This window comes from Ovis aries, chromosome 10, assembly GCF_016772045.2.
Source record: "Ovis aries strain OAR_USU_Benz2616 breed Rambouillet chromosome 10, ARS-UI_Ramb_v3.0, whole genome shotgun sequence".
NCBI lineage: Eukaryota > Metazoa > Chordata > Mammalia > Artiodactyla > Bovidae > Ovis > Ovis aries.
In genome coordinates, this window is record NC_056063.1 from 71,189,461 (window position 1) to 71,213,756 (window position 24,296).

At 40.2% G+C, this 24,296-nt stretch overlaps 1 protein-coding gene across 2 annotated transcripts in view; it reads left to right on the forward strand.

Moving 5' to 3' along the window:
* The window catches only part of LOC106991387 (ATP-binding cassette sub-family C member 4-like), a 589,015-nt gene that overhangs the window by 299,888 nt on the left and 264,831 nt on the right, over positions 1-24,296 (forward strand). Inside the window, exons 26-27 of one of the 2 annotated variants that reach the window (XM_042255004.2) lie at positions 10,022-10,177; positions 17,988-18,077. The exons of the other annotated variant lie outside the window; for it this stretch is intronic. Of the exons in view, the coding sequence (XP_042110938.2) occupies positions 10,022-10,177; positions 17,988-18,077 (246 nt within the window). The remainder of the gene's footprint in view (positions 1-10,021; positions 10,178-17,987; positions 18,078-24,296) is intronic. 2 annotated transcript variants of the gene reach the window in all.

Here is a 24,296-nt window from a genome sequence, read left to right on the forward strand (position 1 = left end):
TGCTGCGATTCATGGGGTCGCAAAGTGTCGGACACAACTGAGTGACTGAACTGAACTGAACTGAATGAATGAAACCCTTGTAACATAAAATAATATTCAACTTAATGCCTGAATGTTACCCAGGGAGTAGCTTCAGTTAGTCACAGGGCAAAAGCTGGTCCTAATTATTTCCAGTTCCATTGTAGGTCAGGAAAAAGTTGAACTACTGTGTCAGGAAAATATTAATCACAGCTCTTGATACAATCTTGTCCCTCAGAGCACTGTGTGTGATGTTTACTTACTCTCAGACAATGTGTCTGTTAGATTTTCTATTGTAAATGTAATTCTGTTAACCTGCACTTGTCTTAAATTTTCCTCAAAGCCATAAAATATGAATTATCTAAGAAACTCTGTAGTACAACTTAGAAACATAACAGTTTCTTCTTCCTTCTTAAAACATAAGTCATAGGATCATTGAGATTCTAAAATGTTTGAGGGAAAATTGAATTTGGAGACTGAATTAATAAATTCAGTAATGTGACTTTTGATCTGTGCCTTGGTCCACTCTCAGTATCACTGTTAGCTTCATTTCTGTATTTGAAAATGATACCCAGGCAGTGTGTTCATGAATTGATTTCACTCTGCCTATTACATTCCAGGTTCCCTCTCCTGTTCACCTGCCCCAGCCCTAGTCACTCCAGGACACCCCTTTGGTGCTGGATTTGATTGAGAGAGGCTGTTGTCGGGGGGTGGGGGATGGGGACATGGGAGTGAGCCAGCCCAGCAGAAGGAGGGCTTTATTTTCTTTCCCTCATTTCTTCTTCTATCCCAATTCCTAGAAGTTACAGTCAGTAGGAGAGTATGTTAGGTACTATGCAGAATTTTAATTCAGAGAAATAGTAAGTGAAAATAAAGAACTAGGACTTACCTGTTGGTGCACTGGATAAAAATTTGCCTGCCAAGGCAGGAGACACAGGTTTAATCCCTGGTCTGGGAAGATTCCACATGCCACTGAGCAACTAAGCCCTGCACCACAACTACTGAGCCTACATGCCACAACTACTGAAGTCTTTGCTCAGCAACAATAGGAGCCCCCTCAGTGAGAAGCCTGTTCACTGCAGGAGTAGCCCCCACTTGTCACAACTAGAGACAGCTCGTGCAAAGCAATCAGGACCCAGCACAGCCAAACATAAAAAAATCAACATGAGGTAAATAGCACCCTAGACTTCCCGGTTAGTCTGAACATGGGCTGCATTTTTCATTTAGATGATTTTGTGATTGATTTGATCATTTTAGAGAGTCCTGAACAATAAAGTATTGTCCAGTTCTTGAGGTAGATTGATTTTGCTTTGTTTTTGCTCACAGCTATTATTTGGATGATACATTTTTACAGATGCTTAGTAGACCATGCTATAATGTGCAAAAATATTAGTTTACTACTTTTTCCCTTTTTTTACATAATATTTTCTTAAAAACCGCTCCCTTCACTCCCAGATTATCCCCTTTCCCTGCTGGCTTCCTAACTCCCTGTGACTCAGACTGTGGTGTCAGGGCCAGCAGCACCTGCCTTTCCTGGAGCTTCTTAGAAATGCAGAGTCTGAGGCTCACCCAGACCTCTTGACTCAGATTCCTATCTGAACATGACCTCTTCCTTCCTCTCCCGTGGACAGTTTTTGATGAGTGATATCCTGTGATTCTGAAGAAATGTCCTTTGATAGTTTGAAATTGAACTCAAGAATTCCCAAATCTCTGTTGTGACTGAGCAAGAGGCTCTAGAATGTTCTGTGGCCCTAGATTTACTTACCTTTATGCTCTATAAATTGCACTTTTACATTATAATCTAATTCTGTGTGATTCCACCGCATTATTTGTGTCTTTCCAGTGGAGTCTGTCTTCATTACAAGCAGTTTTCATCCTGCTGTCTGTCCTTCCCCACACCAGCCTCCTGCAGGGACTGGAGGGATTTCCCACAGACTCAGCCCTGCCTGGACCTGGAGTCAGAGACAGCCCCTTGCAGCAGTGTATATTCAGCTGTTTCACCACCTGATGGGATAAAAAATGAGTCTTGCTGCCCCAAGCAGGGCATGAAGTCTGTTTGGCCTGTTCCCCAGGCACCATGCATCCCACTTATGCAGGTTTCTCTTTCAGTCTGGCTGTGGGTGCCGGGTCTCCCTGCTGACAGCTGGTCCACCTGCTCTCAGGTACCCTCTTCGCTCTCACTCACTGCATATACACCTGTCTCCACGTCATGCTTTAACTCTCTGACCATAACATCTCTATGGTAGGCCTGTTCCTTTAACTACAACTACGCCTCTCCCCACTTTCTCTATTCTGTCTACACAGAGGGGCATGATAAATTGTCAGGCCATCCAGGGGATAAAGAGGCCCATCAGCAGATGGAAAAGAGGCCAACAGACATGGATTTGAGTCCCATCCTGCTACTTATTGGCTCTGATATTCAGGCAGACTAATTTATTTAAGCCTCAATCTTTCCTTATGCAAAATGGAAGTGAAAGGATGTAACCTGTAGGTCTGATGTACAATTTAAGATAAGACATGTAAAGCACCAAAAGTAAATGCTTGGACAAAAATGGTCATCATTTTCATAGGGTGTAAAATGACCATAACCACTTACGCTGTGGAAGGTGGTGTCTGTCCCATGAGAATGAGATGTTGGCCATTTGAAGTTGTATTTATGGCTATAGGATCCATCTACTGTGTGTGTCTCTGTCTGATTTATCTTATACCTAAATAATATGATAATAGATTTCCCATAAATTTATCTGGCTTGAGTTAAAAAATCTCAGCTCCCAGTGAAAGTTTGTCTCAGGGCACCACAGGTAATACAAATAAGAAAAAGTCAAACCCAATACAGCTCCTGATTTCAACATATACCGTCTAGTTAAAGAAACAAGAAAATGGCTATATTAGCTTTGTAAACTAGAACAAGGTCACAATTTTTATAGATGTATATAGAAAATGACATAACATCTTTTGGAGTTGGAACAAACCCACATGAGGAGACATGGAGAGCATTTCCAAGGAATTAGACATGTGAGACAGACTTAGTGATGTGTGGTTAGGGTTCCAACAGGTGGAAATGCATGTGAAAGGCATTCCAGGAGGTGGGACCAGCATAGGCAAAAGTATGATATCCTGATACAGTGAATGAAGACCTAGACACCTGCGAAGCATTCAGGAAAATGAACTACTAGGTGTGTAACACACATTTTTACATTCAACCCTCACCCTACCTAGTGATGCCAAGGAAGCTGACTTGCGTACATGAAGGATGGAGAGGTTAGAGAGGATGGTTTTGTAGAAGAGACATCCTGGGGTGGAGTATTGGGTGCTGAGCTGGAATTCAGGAGTTTAATCTGAGAAGTGAGAGCACATGGACCAGAGTAGGCAGGTCCAGGGGGCGGGGAGCCGGGAGCTGTTATGCCTCCAGCAAGATATCCTGGGAAAGTGATTCCACTTCTTGGAATCAAAGTGATTTTGATTAAAACAAAGCTACATCACCTGGATTTGTGATCATGCAGGGGAATGGGTGGGAGCAGAAAATGGTATTATACTTCTGGAGGGTAGGTTAGCAGTTTAACAGCTCCCTCTGAAAATGTTCATACCTTGTTGTTGTTCAGTCACCTACACATGCCCGACTCTTCATGACCCCATGGACTGATACACACCAGGCTTCTCTATCCCTCACCACTCTTGCAGTTTGCCCAAGTTCATGCTCATTGTATCAATGATGCCATCCAGCCATCTCATCCTTCATCCCCTTCTCCTCCTGCTTTCAATCTTTCCCAGCATCAGGGTCTTTTCCAATGAGTTGACTCTCTGTGTCAGATGGCCAAAGTATTGGAGCTTCAGCAGCATCCTTCCAATGAATATTCAGAATTGATTTCCTTTAGGATTGACTGGTTTGATCTCCTTGCTGTCCAATGAATTCATGCTTGCTGTTCAAGGGGTTCATATTTGACTCTCAGCAATTCCACATCTGAGAATTTATGTGAAGAAAATGATTTAGATTGTTTGTAAAGATTTAGCTTCAGGGATATTTGAGACAGAGTTATTTATAATAGCTAACTGTTTGATGCAGCCTAAATATCAAGCAGTAGAAGATTTGTTAAATAAATGATCACATGTACTATAATATTATCAACCATTAGTGTAAATTTTTATGAAATATGAAATGAAAGCACATATAACAGTATGTTCACATTAATCCCATTTTGTTTAAATATGTGACCTTGTGTCTTTAAGAACACATCCAAAAAAAATACAACAACAGCAACAACAAAAAAACACATATAGAAGCCTACAAAGTAAAAACATGATTTTAAGAATGTTTTTTTCAGAGTGCTGGGGCATAGCTAGTATTTATTTACTTTTAAAATTCATTTGTACTGATTATGATTAAGGAAAGAGTTTATTTTGTTTTTTAAACACTGTGAGCCTGGGAAAGATGTAATGAGAGTAAGTGGGGAAGACAGATGAAGGGGTTGTTTTGTGTGGAGCATTGGGTGTTGATTATGTTGAGTTTGATGTGTGAAGAGAGATCCAGGAGCAAGTATCTAACAAGTTGTGTTATCATCAGAGAGCAACCTGGTTGGAAAAACAGAAAGGGGCCACTGCAAGCAAATAACAGAAGATTTTCTTTAAGAGTCTTTATAATTGTATCTATTTATTTTTGGCTGGGCTGGGGCTCTGTTGCTGCTCAGGCTCCTCTCTAGTTACTGTGTGTGGGCTTCTCACTGTGGTGTCTTCTCTTGTTAAGAGCATGGGCTATAGGGTGCGAGGGCTTCAACAGTTGTGGCACATAGGCTCAATTGTTCATGGATTCTAGAGTGCAGGCTCAATAGCTGTGGTGCACAGGCTTAGTTGTTTTGCAGCATGTGGGATTCTCCTGGACTAGGGTTTGAACCCACCTCTCCTGCATTGGCAGGCAGTTTCTTTACCACTGAGATATCAGGGAAGCCCCCAAATGACTTTAGATTGAAGAATGTAAGCTTACTGATACTGGTGACGCTCTCCATGGGCAATTGGTAAAACCCTTTGGTTACCCAGAAAAGACATTTAGACTATAGTTTTGATGACTGAACTCTAGGAATAATCAGAATCAGGTTTTCTTGGAGTTGCTTTTTTCTTTTTGGGGGGTCTGAGGTCATGCAGCATGTGGAATCTTAGTTCCCTGACCAGGGCTCAAATCCATGCCTCCAGCAGTAGAAGCACAGACTCTTAACCCCCTGGAATGCCAGGGAAGTCTTCTGGTTTTTTAGTTCTCTTCACTGGAGTTTGGAACTCGTAGTGCTGTGGTCATGAACAGTCCTCGGTGCCCCTACATATCTCAGTCCATTTACCCAGTTTACAGACGTTCCCGTTTGCACAGATGTATCAGTTTCAGTGGAGCTGATAACATGGGAACATACACACATTTTCACAGATTGGTTCTCACCTATGGCCTGATGTGTGTTGATTTATGTATAAGAACAGTCAGAAATATAGGCCCAACTGTTTTACTGTGCTTCACAGATAATGCTTTAAAAAAAAAAAAAAAGACATTTATGGCAACGCTGTGTCAGGCAAGTACACTGGCACCATTTTTCTTTTTTTTTTTATAATTTTAAAATCTTTAATTCTTACATGCGATCCCAAACATGAACCCCCCTCCCACCTCCCTCCCCATAACATCTCTCTGGGTCATCCCCATGCACCAGCCCCAAGCATGCTGCATCCTGCGTCAGACATAGACTGGCGATTCAATTCACATGATAGTATACATGTTAGAATGCCATTCTCCAAAATCATCCCACCCTCTCCCTCTCCCTCTGAGTCCAAAAGTCCGTTATACACATCTGTGTCTTTTTTCCTGTCTTGCATACAGGGTCGTAGCATTTGCTCACTTGGTGTCTCTGTCAGATTTTGACAATTCTCACAGTATTTCAAACCATTTTATTATTATTATATTTATTATCCTGATCTGTGATCAGTGGCTTTTAATGTTACTACCCTATAAATGCTTAAATGGTTAGCATTCTTTTAACAATAAAGTATTTGCAATTGAGGTATGTAAATTTTTTATATATAATGCTATTGTACATCACTAGACTACAGTATAGTATAAACATAACTTTTATTTGCACAGAGAAACAAAACATTCATATAGCTTGGTTTATTTTGATATTCAAAATATCTTTGAGGCCTCCATGTACACAGAATGCAAGAGCCACATAAATACATTCTATGACCTGCCTGTATGCAGAGAATGGCCCATCTATATTATATGAATTAGGGTTTAACATAAGGTACAAAATGTCCTGAGAAGCCTGTATGCAGATCAAGAAACAACAGTTAGACCCGGACATGGAGCACTGGACTGGTTCAAAATTGGGAAAGGAGTACCTCAAGGCTGTATATTGTTACCCTGCTTATTCAACTTACATGCAGAGTACAGCAGGCAAAATGCTGGGCTGGATGAAGCACAAGCTGGAATCAAGACTGCCAGGAGAAATATCGGTAACCTCAGATAAGCAGCTGATACCACCCAAATGGCAGAAAGCAAAGAGGAACTAAAGAGCATTTTGATGAAAGCGAAAGAGGAGAGTGAAAAAGCTGGCTTAAAACTCAACATGCAAAAAGCTAAGATCACGGCATCTGGTTCCATCACTTCATGTCAAATAGATGGGGAAACAATGGAAAGAGTGATAGACTTTATTTTCTTAGGCTCCAAAACTCACTGTGGATGGTGACTGCAGCCATGAAATTAGAAGACACTTGTTCCTTAGAAGAAAAGCTATGACAAACCTAGACAGAATATTAAAACACAGAGACATTACTTTGCTGACAAACGTGAGTATAGCCAAAGCTATGGTTTTTCCAGTAGTCATGTATGGATGTAAGTGTTGGGTCATAAAGAAGGCTGGGCACTGAAGAATTGATATTTTTGAACTGGGGTGCTGGAGAAGACTCTTGAGAGTCCCTTGAATAGCAAGGAGATCAAACCAGTCAATCCTAAAGGCAATCAGTCCTGAATATTCATTGGAAGAACTGATGCTAAAGCTCCAATACTTTGGCTACCTGACACGAAGAGCCAACTCATTGGAAAAGACCCTGATGCTGGGAAAGACTGAAGGCAGGAGGAGAAGGGGATGACAAAGGATGAAATGGTTGGGTGGCATCACTGATTCAATGGACATGAGTTTGAGCAAACTCCAGGATATAGGGAAGGACAGGGAGACTTGGCATGCTGCAGTCCATGGGGTCGCAAAGAGTCAGACACTACTGAACAATATAAAAATATTTTATAGTCATTGCATTATCTTTATAAGATAATAAAATTAGCTGAACCCACTTTTCTTATGTTTAATCTCCATAAAGATAAATTCTTTTTTTGAAGTGCCATGATTGATTTTACAGACTAAGATGTGAAACTTCAGAGGTTTTCAAATCAAGAAACATGAAAAGTTCTAAGCATTCTGATTATATTGCTCAGAAAGATTTAGTTGTTCTTTATTTAAAGCCATGAGTTTTAAAACGTTACTGATTTACAAATGATTCAAGCATATCTTACACTCTAATCAATTCCAGATTTCACATAGAGATGAAATCATCTCTTGGAAAGCTTCCTTCAGAGAATTTGCAGTTGGGCTTCCTGGGTGGCTCAGACGGTAGAGAATCTGCCTGCAAGGTAGGAGACCTGGGTTTCATCCCTGGGTCAGAAAGATCCCCTGGAGTAGGAAATGGCAACCCACTCTAGTATTCTTTCCTGGAGAATTCCATGGACAAAGGAGTCTGGCAGGCCACAGTCCATAGAGTCACAAAGAGTTGGACACGAATGATCGTCTAATGCTGTCTTTCACTTTAAAATTCATTGGTAAAAAATGCCAGTTTCTGCGTATGTATTTGAATGCGGTTTTATCCCCCACGAGTATTTTACCTAGGAAAAAGAAATGACAACCCACTCCCGTATTCTTGCCTGGAGAATCCGATGGACAGAGGAGTCTGGCAGGCGACAGTCCCTGGGTTGCAAGAGTCACACACGACTTAGCAACTAAACTACCAACCACCAGCATTTTACCTACATTGTATTGATTCTTTAACCTTACTGTTCAGTTCAGTTCAGTTCAGTCTCTCAGTCGTGTCCAACTCTTTGCGACCCCATGAATCGCAGCATGCCAGGCCTCCCTATTCATCACCGTCTCCCGGAGTTCACTTAGACTCACGTCCATCAAGTCCGTGATGCCATCCAGCCATCTCATCCTCAGTCATCTCCTTCTCCTCCTGCCCCCAATCCCTCCCAGCATCTGAGTTTTTTCCCAATGAGTCAACTCTTCTCATGAGGTGGCCAAAGTACTGGAGTTTCAGCTTTAGCATCACTCCTTACAAAGAAATCCCAGGGTTGATCTCCTTCAGAGTGTACTAGTTGGATCTCTTTGCAGTCCAAGGGACTCTCAAGAGTCTTCTCCAACACCACAGTTCAAAAGCATCAGTTCTTCGGCACTCAGCTTTCTTCACAGTCCAACTCTCACATCCATACATGAGCACAGGAAAAACCATAGCCTTGACTAGACAGACCTTAGTCGGCAAAGTAATGTCTCTGCTTTTGAATATGCTATCTAGGTTGGTCATAACTTTTCTTCCAAGGAGTAAGCGTCTTTTAATTTCATGGCTGCAATCACCATCTGCAGTGATTCTGGAGCCCAAAAATATAACGTCTGACACTGTTTCCACTGTTTCCCCATCTATTTCCCATGAAGTGATGGGAGCGGATGCCATGATCTTCATTTTCTGAATGTTGAGCTTTAAGCCAACTTTTTCACTCTCCTCTTTCACTTTCATCAAGAGGCTTTTTAGCTCCTCTTCACTTTTTGCCATAAAGATGGTGTCATCTGCATATCTGAGGTTATTGATATTTCTCCCGGAAATCTTCATTCCAGCTTGTGTTTCTTCCAGTCCAGCATTTCTCATGATGTACTCTGCATTACTGTTAGTGCATTTAATTTCTCTCTACTTTGCTTTTAATCGATAGACTGATGCTTGACATGTGTTTTTCCAAGGTTCAATTTTAAGTATTAATGTATTAATAAAATGTCTTTTGAACTGCTCTGATGAAAGGTCCCATGTAAATAGAAAATATTGTCTGTGTTGTTGTTGATCTCATTATGTACATTTTGTCTACTGGCCTCTGTCTTTCAAGACTGAGACCTGCATTTTATATGTGAAGATGTTTCCTTTCAAGATAAAATATAATTAAGGTATTTAATATCAGGAAGTGATTTCATTTTTCTGCCAAAGAATAATTCCTCTTAAATAAATAACATACCCCTGAGAAAGTGAATACTTGTTTGTGTATAATCCTTCTGACTTGACTTGTTGATATCTCTGTAAAATTACCCATGTAATTCTCAAGGTCAAATTACACAGGGAGTAGGAATAAGACTAATTTAAAATTGACTTCTTATGGCCCACTTAGGAGACTGCTGGGTTTTCACTACAGTCAGGTTATTTAGGTCATCTTCTTCCTTTATTTATGGATGTTAGTTACATACATACACACAAACACACACACATATATAACACATGCACATGTGTGTTTTCCCCTCTAACATACCACATAATGGATACTATGTGATAATTATAGAAAATAAATAATTTTCTGCCTATTAAGCATTTACTCAGGGAAATCTGAATAGAAGGCATGAAAGTCACTATAGTTTATATTGTGTGTTCTTGGGATGATGGTGGTCTCATTCAGGGACATTTGTGAATTTCTGTCATTTTTGGTTGCCACAGTTTTGGGGGTTGCATCTGGTATCTAGTGGGTTCATGGCTACTGTTAATCATCCTACAGTATACAGGACAGGCCCTCGACACTCAACAGTGGATTATCTGGTCCAAAATGTCAGCAGGGCCTTGATTGAGAAACTTATAGACTATTCTCTACATATAATAGAACTTTTAAAATTTGTCTTCAACAATCAGGGTTCTCCTGGGTTTTGTGCATCCTATTAATTCTTCATCCCCCTGGGTCTCTTTACAGCATGGCATCGTGGGAAGAACAGGAGCTGGGAAAAGTTCCCTCATTGCTGCCCTTTTTAGACTGTCAGAACCTGAAGGTGGCATTTCTATTGATGGAATCTTGACAACCAGTATTGGACTGCACGATTTAAGGAAGAAAATGTCAGTTGCACTTCAGGTATGCACAGCAGAGCACTCTCACATGTTCTTTTTTAAGGTGTCTAAAGTTTAAGTGCTTTTAATTTGATTGGTCTTTTCAAGTTAAGTGAATGAGTTGATCCTTTTTTTCCCAATAAAGCATATTTTTAGCAGGAGGTATTTTCAACAAACACTTTCATTGAATAGCAGGTTTTGTTTTGTTTTGTTTTGTTTTCATCTGTTAGTTTTGTGTGCATGTGATTTAATAACTTACTGAGATAGATTTCTGGACTCAGACTTCCTCAGTTTCCACAATGTTATCCACTGATAATCACATAATTCTGAGAACAGAAGGATAAATGGTTTGCTTAGCACTGGAGAATTTCCTATAGGGAAACATGAGTTTTATTAATAAGTGTCTTACAGATATAATTTTGCTGTAGGAAATGAGGACATCTTTTAAAAAGTGATATTTCCTCGGAGAACTTTCTGTAAAATTGTGGGGCTTTGAGAATTATAGGATATATAGATGCTTTGGGGAGACTGACAATTTAGCCATTAATGAATAATTTTCACCAGGGAGGCAATACAGAATAGTGAGGAAGAGCAGGGGACTCAGAATTCTATCTCTATGTATCTTGGTTTTCTCTGTCTTACAAGGCAGATAACAAGACCAACCCCTCAATCTGCTGTGAGGACAAGATAGGTGAGTGAGTGTGCAGTGCTTCATGTAGACCCATATGTGCCTGCTCTGATGGTGGAGTGCTGAGTTGGCCATCTCTTCCTGGGCTCTGATTCTTTTCTCTTTTCTTCTTCTTCGTAAAGTAGTATAACTTTCAGGGAAGGTTTTGGAGACTGGATTATATGGACGGTAGACACTCCTGTCTTTCCTTGTGGTTCATTCACTGAACATAATTCCATGAAATTTACTGAGAAATTACTATCCTCCAGGTATATAGCCAAGGGCAACCTAGTCCCTGTGTCCTCATCTATCATCCTGCCCTCTGGTTTGACAGACTTGCTTATTAAAAAAAAAATGAGTTTTTATTTATATACTTAGTAATCATTTGCCCATCAAAGGAAGCTCAGAAAAATACCCTCTTGAGATGAGAAACAGAGAGGAGAGGAGAGACAATGAGCCAGGCAAATGTGCTTCCTGGAATGTGAGTGCAATATGTCCTGAAATACCTGTTTATCAGGAAGCATGTACAACATGACACCCAAAGGGAGGCAAAAGTGGACTTGGGTACAACTGTTGCTGCCTACCTGTGACCTCAAAAATACCTGGAATTACTCTAAGTAATTTTAAAACCAAGATATTCTTTTCAGACTCTAGTGAAATGCCACCTCACACCCCTTAAGATGTCTGCTATCAAAGAAAAGAGAGAGAAAAATGAAAATGATAAGTATTGGCAAGGATGTAGACAAATCAGAATCCTTGTTCATTGTTGATAGGAATGTAAAATAGTCCAGCTACTATGGAAATCAACTTGGTGGTTGCTCTGAAAAGTTAATGATGGAATTATCATCAGTTCAGTTCAGTCTTTCAGTCCTGTCCGACTCTTTGTGACCCCATGAATCACAGCACACCAGGCCTCCCTGTCCACCACCAACTCCTGGAGTTTACTCAAACTCATGTCCATCGAGTCAGTGATGCCATCCAGCCATCTCATCCTCTGTTGTCCCCTTTTCCTGCCCCCAGTCCCTCCCAGCATCAGAGCCTTTTCCAATGAGTCAGCTCTTCACATGAGGTGGCCAAAGTATTGGAGTTTCAGCTTCAACATCAATCCTTCCAATGAACACCCAGGACTGATCTCCTTTAGGATAGACTGGTTGGATCTCCTCGCAGTCCATGGGACTCTCAAGAGTCTTCTCCAACACCACAGTTCAAAACTATCAATTTTTTGGCGCTCAGCTTTCTTCACAGTCCAACTCTCACATCCATACATGACCACTGGAAAAACCATAGTCTATGACCTAGCAATTCTACTTTAGAGTATAAACCCAAAAGAATTAGAAGAAAGGTCTTGAAGAGATACTGGAACATGTTTGTTATAGCAACATTATTCTCAATGACAAAAAGGTGGAGGCATGCAAGGATCCATTGGCAGATGAGTCAACAAACAAAATGTGGTGCGTATACATACAGTAGAATATTCAGTTCAGTTCAATCGCTCAGTCGTGTCTGACTCTTTGCGACCTCATGAATCGCAGCACGCCAGGCCTCCCTGTTCATCACCATCTCCTGGAGTTAGCCTTAATAAAGAAGAAAAATTCTGACACATGCTACAGCACAGATGAACCTTGAAAAAATTAAGCTAAGTGAAATAAGTCATTTACAAAGGACAAATACTGAGTTACCTAGAACAGCAAATTCATGGATACAGGATGTAGAATGGTGGGTGCCAGGAGTGGCCAGGAGAGGGGAGTTGTTGTTTAATGGGTACAGAGTTTCAGTTCTTTAAGATGAAAGGAGATCTGAGGCTGGGTGGTGGTGATGGCTGTACAACACTGTGAAAGTATTTAGCATCACTGGACTGTGCACTTAAAGTGGTTAATCTAGCAAATTTTATGTATATTTTATCAAAATTGAAAAAAAATTTTTCAAGGGTATCCCTTTCAGGAAAAACGGGAAGTACTTTTTAGCACATTCAGTGCCCATATTTAAAGATTTCCTCTGGCTATTGGATTTATGATTTATGGTTAGAGTAGAAAATAAATGAGCTTAGATTCCCAAGTTTTATGTTTTGATGGTACTCATCGCTGAAATGGCCATGTGAGATTAGTTAGTAGAAATAAAGGGCATGTCTGTAAAGTCCTTTCATATCCTTGGATGCAAAGCTTTAGAAACATACCCTGAATTATTTTTAATGCTTCTTAATAGGAAAAAGTTGCATGTTTGTATACATAAAATAACTCTGTAAATAAATAACACTGGATGATTCTTGGCCCTGCCAATAATATTTGGAAGCACATCTGAGCAAAGATTAAACATGCCTGGACCTCAGCATGTTTTGGTTCTGTTCTGTTGGTTTTCATCCTTCCTTGGAGCATGTTCTAGGTACACACTCCAGAGAGTGTGTTTACAGAATAGTGCTAAGCTTTGTATCTGTGTAGATTCCACATTATATGCCTTTGTCTCCAAGGTGCAGTGTTAGTTGATTAAAGAAAAAGAATCTGGAGAGAACTTGCAATGTGTAAAGGTTCCCAGGAAGCCATTCAGGAAGCAGAGAGGGCTAGAATGTTGAGAGTGTAGCCCAGGTGTCAGTGTGACCCACAGTTTATTCCTGCTCTGCCTCATCAACTGTGGGGCCTTGATGATGTCACTTGGCGCCAAGCTTCAACATCCTCATCCTTAAACCCAGTCTGGAAATCATTGCCCCACAGATTTGTGGTGAAGATGTAACTTAGTCAGATAATGTTTGTGCCCTTGTTTCACTCAGGAATGCTCAGTCTTCAGGAGCTGTTATTATTCTTAAGAATCAGGGCACTGGCCTTTTGGGTATTATTTCTACTTAAGTAAAAGAGTAATACCTTCTGAAGTGACTTTACTCTTTACTTTCTGTTTATGTGTTCATGGTCTTTGGTGATTTTCTTTATATTTATTGTTTAATAATAAAAATTAAATTGTTACATAAATATGAATAGTAAAGCAAAGAAACAAAATAAAAACAAACAAACAAAAAACACAATAGGAATTTTGGGGAAAAGCATAACAGAGAAATGTATCTAACATTTTCCACCAGGAGCAAGAAATCAGACTAAAATTTTTTTGTATTTTGATTTCTGGCTTTCCTCCCACCAGCTTCTTTTCTGACCATCACCTTATACACACTCTTACTTTCCAATCATAGAAGGCAATGGCACCCCACTCCAGTACTCTTGCCTGGAAAATCCCATGGATGGAGGAACCTGGTAGGCTGCAGTCCATGGGGTCGCTAAGAGTCGGACACAACTGAGCGACTTGACTTTCACGTTTCACTTTCATGCATTGGAGAAGGAAATGGCAACCCACTCCAGTGTTCTTGCCTGGAGAATCCCAGGGACGGCAGAGCCAGGTGGGCTGCCGTCCCTGGAGTCGCACAGAGTCGGACACAACTGAAGTGACTTAGCAGAAGCAGGACTTTCCAATCCCCCACTAAGAAGGCCAGCCTTTTTCTCAGCCTTTCCCACACTCTTGACTATTTTATTTCTCTCTTTGAGGACAGGGCCTATATCTCTCATTTCTGTTCCTATCACCCCTGGGATTTCTTTGTAGGGAATGATGCTAAAGCTGAAACTCCAGTACTTTGGCCACCTCATGCAAAGAGTTGACTCATTGGAAAAGACTCTGATGCTGGGAGGATTGGGGGCAGGAGGAGAAGGGACAACAGAGGATGAGATGGCTGGATGGCATCACCGACTCGATGGACGCAAGTCTGAGTGAACTCCGGGAGTTGGTGATGGACAGGGAGGCCTGGCATGCTGCGATTCATGAGGTCACAAAGAGTTGAACACGACTGAGTGACTGAACTGAACTGAGTGCTTGTTACAGTCCCTGACAAGTTACAAGAGTATTAATAATAATTACTAGGGTTTATGGAATTGTTAACACATTTTAGTTTCATATCCCACCATTTCCTGCTTAATCCTCACATTTGTTGTTATCTTTATCTGACAGATTTAAAATCTTAGTCACTGGGAGCTTATCCTACTTTTCAAGTAAGGGGCAGAGCCAGGATTCAAATTTTATGTGTATCTACTTTTTAAAAATTGAACTATAGTTGAGTCACAGTGTTTCAGTTGTATAGTGAAGAGTTTCAGTTTTATCTCCAAAGACATCCATCGCAGCAGAGTAAAATCCAAAGTACTAGTCACATGACAGAGACCTACGCTCTCCTGTCTCCACCTTGTCCACTTCTCAGTCGTGTCTGACTCTTCGTGACCCCATGGACTGCAGCACGCCAGGATTCCCTGTCCATCACCAACTCCCGGAGCTTGCTTAAACTCATGTCCATCAAGTTGGTAATGCCATCCAACCATCCCCTTCTCCTCCTGCCTTCAATCTTTCCCAGCATCAGGGTCTTTTCCAATGAGTCAGCTCTTCACATCAGGTAGCCAAGGTATTGAAGCTTTAGCTTCAGTATCAGTCCTTCCAGTGAATATTCAGGGTTGATTTCCTTTAGGATTGACTGGTTTGATTTCCTTACAGTCCAAGGGACTGTCAAGAATCTTCTCCAACACCACAGTTTAAAAGCATCAATTCTTCAGCTGTGTTGTACTCATCAGATATTTCCTCATTTTTCCTACCATCCCACTTCAAAGGACCCCCCAAACCATAGCAAGAGTGAATAAGTATAGAGCAAAGCCAGAAGATACTACTCCTATTGCTCTGTCCTTCATTTGGAAAATATCAGTTTAGAAATGGGTTTATGCACTTGTATGTCATGGGCTGATATGTGTCAGGAGAAGACACTCAACATGTTATCCCATCCCGACCAAGAGCCCTTTGTCTTTACAGCATCTTGCTAGCTGCAGAGGTGGACAAAGTCTGTTAGTTTGGTTAGTTTGTCTTCCCCACAAATGAGTAGGAAGCAGTGATGCTTGTGTCTTAACACTCCAGTGTAGGGAACTTAGGAAGCTGAGAGAAGACTGTGCAGAGGGGGAGCCCAGTGCTGTTTCTTTGAGTTGCCCCTCTTAGCTGAGCCAGGCCCACACTGTCTTCCCTGGATCCCTGGTCCCTGTGATCTGGGAAGCAGCAGGAAGCTTCCATGATGTTCTCTTCCTCCCAGGCTCATCCCTGTCACTGCCGACCCTGCATGAACAAGTCAGAACTGAGAAGATGTGATAGTAATGAGGACCTGGATAGGAGCAGAGACAGGGGAGTGGGGACATAGACCATCAGTCATGGGGGGAACATTCAAAGATGAATATGGTGTTCTTAAGAAGGTACTCCTCAACTTCTGTTCAAAATTTTAGGAATAATCTAAAATTAAAGTTCTTCTTAAAAAATTTCCTGAAACACAACAGGTAGCTGAAGTCTGTGTGTTCTTTGTGCTCAGGATCTGAAGTAGTTAAATATGTCCCTCAGAAAGAACACCAATTGATATTATATACAGGGAGTGGCCTGCTTACTTGAGAGGGCCTGGAAAATGGAGGGAAGATGGAGACGGGAAGGAGGAAGAATATTGGGGACCAGCCTCCCCTCACCTGGCTACATCGCTTGTGTGAACCTCATGGAGACAGCTGAAGGATGAGAAATCACCAGCATGTGGGAATCTTAAGGTTGATAATTACAAACAGTAGCAAGTTTTTATAAAAATCTGAAGTAGAATGATGGTTATTCCCCTGGCAAGGAACGCTTACCATTGTTTAGGTGATTGTTTAGTCTTTGATCCTAAATTCAAGTTTTAAGGGAAAGCTTAAATTTGGTCTTGAGAGTTTCTGGTTCAGTTCAGTACTCATTCTGAAATATTAGTGGTTTTCAGTGCTTTGGAAGCATATTGGCCACTTAATCAACTTTGTGCGATTAAATCTCTCTTTTATAATGTCTTTTTAATTGTGGATTGTGCTCAGGGGTATGTCTTTTTTGGTGGCACACCCTGAGTTTTCTGTATTCATTTCTCTCTCACCAGACTTAAAACTGAGGCCATATTGAAGGAAGGTTTGGAAGGCTTCCAGAGTATCACTCTTCCTCATAATTAGGGAAAAGAAATGTCTGTCTTCTTTATCTTTCCTCTCAGGCTTTTGTGAAGTGAGGAGGAAAGTCCAGCCCCAAGGCCAGGCAGGACTTGAACATAGGGATTCTGAGCATCCGGGCACTTGTGAAAGAGTCGGGTCTCCTCTTGTTCCCACACCTGTGCCTCCCCTTGTCCTGCCCCCGTTACTGAAAGAAGCCTATTAGGCTCTTCTCTTCTGCCCACATACTTATGACCTGGCTTACTGAGCCTTCCAGAAGAAAATGTAAATGACCTACATGAGCTTATGTACAGGATTCTCTCTTGAGGCCAAGAGGAGACATATATTTCCAAAGTAATTTACTTGTGGCTCCTCCTGAAGCAGATGAATAGGAAGCAGATGAATATGATGAATATGATGAATAGCAGATGATATTAAAGTATCATGACACAGGTCACATTGGGTTTCAGGTCCTCCTGGCCTTGCAGTTAATAACGAATTTGAGGCAGGCCATCCTGACACACATGTGAGAGAACATGGGGGCCAGCTGATGCCAACATCAGAGGTGATCTCTCCATGGACAGAGGTGCTGCAGACCCCAGGAGCTGACGTTCCCCTTGCACATGTGGGGATGCTCATTTCACACATGTGGAGAGATTCCAGATCCTAGAAGATAGTGTGACCAATGGAGAAAATAGCCTAGTTTAGTCTTCAGTGCTAATGTGTAAATATTTAATGGTTTGCTTTGAGGCACAAACCTCTACTAATCATGCTGTTGGTATTTCCCAGTCACACTAGGATTGACAGTTAATTTATGTAGATCTTGATGTTAAATTTCTCATGTAATTATTTCCTCAGTTTGTGTGAGTGTTTAAACAGATATTTATTACCAGGGTGGTATTTTTTTTTAATCAAATCTTCCTTTGTCTTCAGTTTTTTCCTTAAGATGAATAAAAAACTTTTTCAACACTTTCTTCTGTTAGTGTTCAGTAGTTCAGAAGATATTTTCTAGCACACTTTGAACAATGGAAAATTATTTTAGAGATACTGTTTTGTAAACATACATTTGCAACTTCATTATTAATAATTAATGAATTTAGATGTTTTTGTATTTTAATTTTGACAGTCTGTACACATTGGAATAAAATGAAAAGAGGTTAAGGTAATAACATTCACTGTTTTGGCATATTTAGGAACCTGCTTTATTCACTGGAACAATGAGGGAAAATCTGGATCCCTTTAATGAACATACGGATAACGAACTGTGGAATGCCTTAGAAGAGGTAATTTATTAATAGTAACTGTGATTAACTTGTTAGCATCAGTAACTGTGTATTTATATTTAGAGCATTGCAGATAATTAAGGGGAGGGTATCAGTTTCACTGACTTCGGTAACCTACTAGGAAAACACTGATGACATGGGTACGCTTAAAAATGTGTGTATTGATGATGATGAAAATCAACAATATAATGTGACATGTTTCGTTTTAGCTATTTTCCTAGAACCCTGAACAAATAGACACATTATCTTGTCCTTAGCAGGGTACTCATTTAGAGTTTAAAACTGTGGGATCAAATTCTACTAGTGACCTAGTGAATTAATTACTCCATTACACTCCAATATTCATTTTATTCCTCTCGTCTTAGGAAACATCTCCTGAGTGGAGACAATAGTAGTTTTTCCTTATTAACTAAAAGATATAAACAAGATCATACTAATAAACTGTAGAAGTTTTATAGGAAAGTGTTTATAAAGATAAATTATATAGTCAGAATTAATGATGATTATTTATTGACAATTCTGTCATTTTAATGCATAATGCAAATAACAGAACCCTGGAACATCTGCTCAGCTTTTATATGGGTAGGTTCATTTCTAGAGAATTTTCTGTTATTTGTGTCATGTTTTCCCTTGTCCCACTTCTTTGAATTTCCTCACCCTTGCATGAAAAAAATTTGACTATATTAAGTTGCTGTCAGTTTGTATTTTAATACAGACTATTTTGTGTATTTGCACTCCTTTTACAAATCAGTTCTACTGATGGCAGAAACCCTAGACTTCTTTTTGGTGATTTATTTATTTTAATTGAGGGCTAATTACTTTACAATATTGTAGTGATTCTGCCATACATAGTCTTTTGCTTTTAAAAAGTAAGAATGAGCATTCCTATAAATTAACGATGAAAGATCAGAAAGAGAAGTTGAGAAAACAATCCCATTTACCATTGCAACAAAAAGAATAAAATACCTAGAAATAAATCTACCTAAGGAGACAAAAGACCTGTACTCATAAAACTACAAGATATGACAAAAGAAATCAAAGATGACACAAAACAGACAGGGGTATACCATGTTCTTGGACTGAAAGAAACAATATTGTGAAAATGACTATACTACCCAAAGAATCTACAGATTCAATACAATCCCTGTCAAATTACCAATGGCATTTTTCATAGAATTAGAGCCAAAATTTTACAGTTTTAATGGAAACACAAAAGATCCCAAGTAGCCAAAGCAGTCTTAAGAAAGGAAAACGAAGCTGGAGAAGTTGGGTTCCCTGACTTCAGAATATATTAATGAGTTGGCCAAAATGTTGTTACATATGACTTTATGGAAAAACTTAAATGAACTTTTTGACCAGTTTAATACAGAGCTAGAGTAATCAAGATGGTATGGCACTGGCACAAAACCAGAAATATAGATCAATGGAGCGGGCTGGAGATCCCAGAGGTGAACTCACAAAGCCGTAGCCAACTAATCTATGACATAGGAGGCAAGAATATACAATGGAGCAAAGGCAGTCTCTTCAGTAAGTGGTGTGGGAAAACTCGACAGCTATGTGTAAAAGAATAAAATTAGAACACTCCCTGATACCATATACAAAACTAAACTCAAAATGGATTGAAAACCTAAATGTAAGACAGATACTATTAGACTCTTGGAGGAGAACACAGGGAAAATGCTCTACCTAAATAACTACTAAATGTTTGATTGATCTTTTCATTTCAGAGAAGTGTGGCATATTTTTTAAAAAATCTTTGTTGTTGTTGTTACACAAATCTGAGAGACTGATCATGTTGGTTTGAATTGGTGTGTTTGTCATTTAGTGTCACCCTTCTAGGGAAGCTCTGAAATCTGTAATATACAGATGAACATTGACTATGAGCAGGCAGATTTGGAGGCATTACCATTTCCAGCCAGTAATTCTGGTTTCTGAAGGATGTCACCACTGAGTCTTTATACACCTACCCTGCTTTTCAGCAGCATGTGGATTTTGTTTTCTTAAATTGAGTCTATTGCTTCACCTTCTCCTCCTGAAAAACAGTGCGCCTCTGATTTCATTTAAGTTTGTGAGTCTTTTACAGTAAAATTCTACAAGAGAAGAGGTGTGTAGAGCATTTAACCATTAAACGCAAAGAATGATAGGATGATCCACTACTCTTGAATTCATAGGACAAATTTAATGGTGAAATTGGGACACATCTTCAAAAAGAAAAAAACAGGAAGTATTGGTTAATTATTTTTCTATTTGTTTCCCAGATTTTTTCACAGATTCTCAGGTAGTATTACTCTAGAATTTTAGAACATATTGTTCCATGGACAGAGAGGCAATCTAAATTATAAAAATGCTGAAGTAGTAGGTAATACTAAGATCTACTTCTATTTAAATTACATTTGGAACTTTCTATAAAAAGAAAGAAATGTGAGTTTATTTCATGAAGTGAATTGTGTGGTTTCCATGTATTGTTTCTGGAATTAACCCTGTTAATTTTGGTGATATCACTTAGAGAAATCATCCCATTATTATGCTTCTATAGGAATTGATTCCTGATGACTATTTTAAAGGAAAACTTTTTAAAATATAAATTTATCTATTTTAATTGAAGGTTAATTACTTTACAATATTGTATTGGTTTTGCCATATATAAACATGAATCTGCCACAGGTATACACATGTTCCCCATCCTGAACCCCCTCCCTCCTCCCTCCCCATACCAAATCATTCATTGAAAACATACAAATGTGATCAAGATATAATTCCTAGATGATCTGGATAAGGGGGTGATTTATCACTCTAAGTTATTGCTGTTCAGTTGCTAAATCACCACTGACTCTTTGTGACCCCATGGACTACAGCAAGCCAGGCTTCCCTGTCCCTCACCATCTCCTGGAGTTTGCCCAAGTTCATGTTCATTGAGTCAAACATGCCATCCAGCAATCTCATCCTCTGATCCCTCTTCTCCTTCTGCCTTCAATGTTTCCCAGCATCAGTCTTTTCCAATGAGTAAACTGTTTGCATCAGGTGGCCAAAATATTGGAGCTTCAGCTTCAGCATCAGTCTTTCCAGAGAATATTCAGGGTTGATTTCCTTTAAGATTGACTAGTTTGATCTTCTTGTTTTCCAAGGGACTATCAATAGTATTCTCCAGTACCACAGTTCAAAAGCATCTATTCTTCAGTTTAGTTCAGTTCAGTCATGCAGTCGTGTCTGACTCTTTGCAGCCCTATGAACTACAGCACGCAAGGCCTCCCTGTCAATCACCAACTCCCGGAGTTCACCCAAATTCATGTCCATCAAGTCGGTGATGCCATCCATCCATCTCATCCTCTGTCATCCCCTTCTCCTCCTGCCCCCAATCCCTCCAAGCATCAGAGTCTTTTCAATGAGTCAACTCTTTGCATGAGATGGCCAAAGTATTGGAGTTTCAGCTTCAACATCAGTCCTTCCAATGAACACCCAGGACTGATCTCCTTTAGGATGGACTGGTTGGATCTCCTTGCAGTCCAAGGGACTCTCAAGAGTCTTCTCCAACACCACAGTTCAAAAGCATCAATTCTTCAGCACTCAGCTTTTTCACAGTCCAACTCTAGCATCCATACATGACCACTGGAAAAACCATAGCCTTGAATAGACAGACCTTTGTTCACAAAGTAACGTCTCTTCTTTTCAATATGCTATCTAGGTTGGTCATAACTGTCCTTCCAAGGAGTAAACATCTTTTAATTTCATGACTGCTGTCAACATCTGCAGTGATTTTGGAGCCCAGAAAAATAAAGTCTGACACTTTTCCCACTATTTCCCCATCTACTTCCCATGAAGTGATGGGACCAGATGCCATGATCTTCCTTTTCTGAATGTTGAGCTTAAAGCCAATTTTTTCACTCTCCTCTTTCACTTTCACCAAGAGGCTTTTTAGTTCCTCTTCACTTTCTGCCATGAGGGTGGTATCATTTGCATATCTGAGGTTATTGATATTTCTTCCAGCAATCTTGTGCTTCTTGTGCTTGTGCTTGTGCTTCTTGTGCTTGTGCTTCTTCCAGCCTAGCGTTTCTCATGATGTACTGTGCATATAAGTTCAAAAAGCAGGGTGACAATATACAGCCTTGACGTACTCCTTTTCCTATTTGGAACCAGTCTGTTGTTCCATGTCCAGTTCTAACTGTTGCTTCCTGACCTGCATATAGGTTTCTCAAGCGGCAGGTCAGGTGGTCTGGTATTCCTGTCTCTTTCAGAATTTTCCACAGTTTGTTGTTATCCACACAGTCAAAGGTTTTGGCATAGTCAATAAAGCAGAAATAAATGTTTTTCTGCAACTCTCTTGCTTTTTAGATGATCCAGTGGATGTTGGCAATTTGATCTCTGGTTCCTTTGCCTTTTCTAAAACCAGCTTGAACATCTGGAAGTTCACGGTTCACAGATTGCTGAAGCCTGGCTTGGAGAATTTTGAGCATTACTTTACTAGCGTGTGAGATGAGTGCAATTGTGTGGTAGTTTGAATATTCTTTGGCATTGCCTTTCTTTGGTATTGGAATGAAACTGACCTTTTCCAGTCCTGTAGTCACTGCTGAGTTTTCCAAATTTGCTGGCATATTGAGTGCAACACTTTCACAGCATCATCTTTCAGGATTTGAAATAGCTCAAGTGGAATTCCATCACCTCCACTAGCTTTGTTCGTAGTGATGTTTTCTAAGGCTCACTTGACTTCACATTCCAGGATGTCTGGCTCTAGATTAGTGATCACACCATCGTGATTACTTGGTTGTGAAGATCTTTTTTGTACAGTTCTTCTGTGTATTCTTGCCACCTCTTCTTAATGTCTTCTGCTTCTGTTAGGTCCATACAATTTCTGTCCTTTATCGAGCCCATCTTTGCATGACATGTTCCCTTGGTATCTCTAATTTTCTTGAAGAAATCTCTAGTCTTTCCCATTCTGTTGTTTTCCTCTATTTCTTTGCATTGATCACTGAGGAAGGCTTTCTGATCTCTTCTTGCTATTCTTTGGAACTCTGAATTCAGATGCTTATATCTTTCCTTTTCTTCTTTGCTTTTCATTTTTCTTCTTTTCACAGCTATTTGTAAGGCCTCCCCAGACAGCCATTTTGCTTTTTTGCATTTCTTTTCCATGGGGATGGTCTTGATCCCTGTCTCCTGTACAATGTCCATGAACCTCTGTCCATAGTTCATCAGGCATTCTGTCTATCAAATCTAGTCCCTAAAATCTATTTCTCACTTCCACTGTATAACCATAAGGAATTTGATTTAGGTCATATTTGAATGGTTTAGTGGTTTTCCCTGCTGATGCTACTGCTGCTAAGTCGCTTCAGTCATGTCCAACTCTGTGTGACCCCATAGACAGCAACACTCCAGGCTCCCCTATCCCTGGGATTCTCCAAGCAAGAACACTGGAGTACATTGCCACTTCCTTCTCCAGTGCATGAAAGTGAAAAGTGAAAATGAAGTTGCTCAGTCGTATCCGACTCTTAGCGACCCCATGGACTGCAGCCTACCAGGCTCCTCCATCCATGGGATTTTCCAGGCAAGAGTACTGGAGTGGGGTGCCATTGCCTTCTCTGAGTGGTTTTCCCTACTTTCTTCAATTTATGTCTGAATTTAGCAATAAGGAGTTTATGATTTGAGCCACAGTCAGCTCCCCAGTCTTGTTTTAGCTGACTGTACAGAGCTTCTCCATCTTTGGTTGCAAAGAATATAATCAATCTGATTTCGATGTTGAGCATCTGGTGATGTCCATGTGTAGTCTTCTCTTGTGTTGTTGGAAGAGGGTGTTTTCTATGACCAGTGCATTCTCTTGGCATAACTCTATTAGCCTTTGCCCTGCTTCATTCCGTATTTCAAGGCCGAATTTGTCTGTTATTCCAGGTGTTTCTTAACTTCCTATTTGTGCATTCCAGTCCCCTATAATGAAAAGGACATTTTTTTTGAGTGTTAGTTCTAAAAGGTCTTGTAGTTCTTCATAGAACCGTTCAACTTCAGCTTCTTTAGTGTTACTGGTTGGGGCATAGCCTTGGATTACTGTGATATTGAATGGTTTGCCTTGGAAATGAACAGAGATCATTCTGTCATTTTTGAGATTGCATCCAAGTACTCTAGATTGCACCCAAGGACTATACAGGCCTGAATACTGGAGTGGGTAGCCATTCCCTTCTCCAGGGGATCTTCCCAGAACAGAGATGGAATTGTCCATAATCTAATCGATTCTTC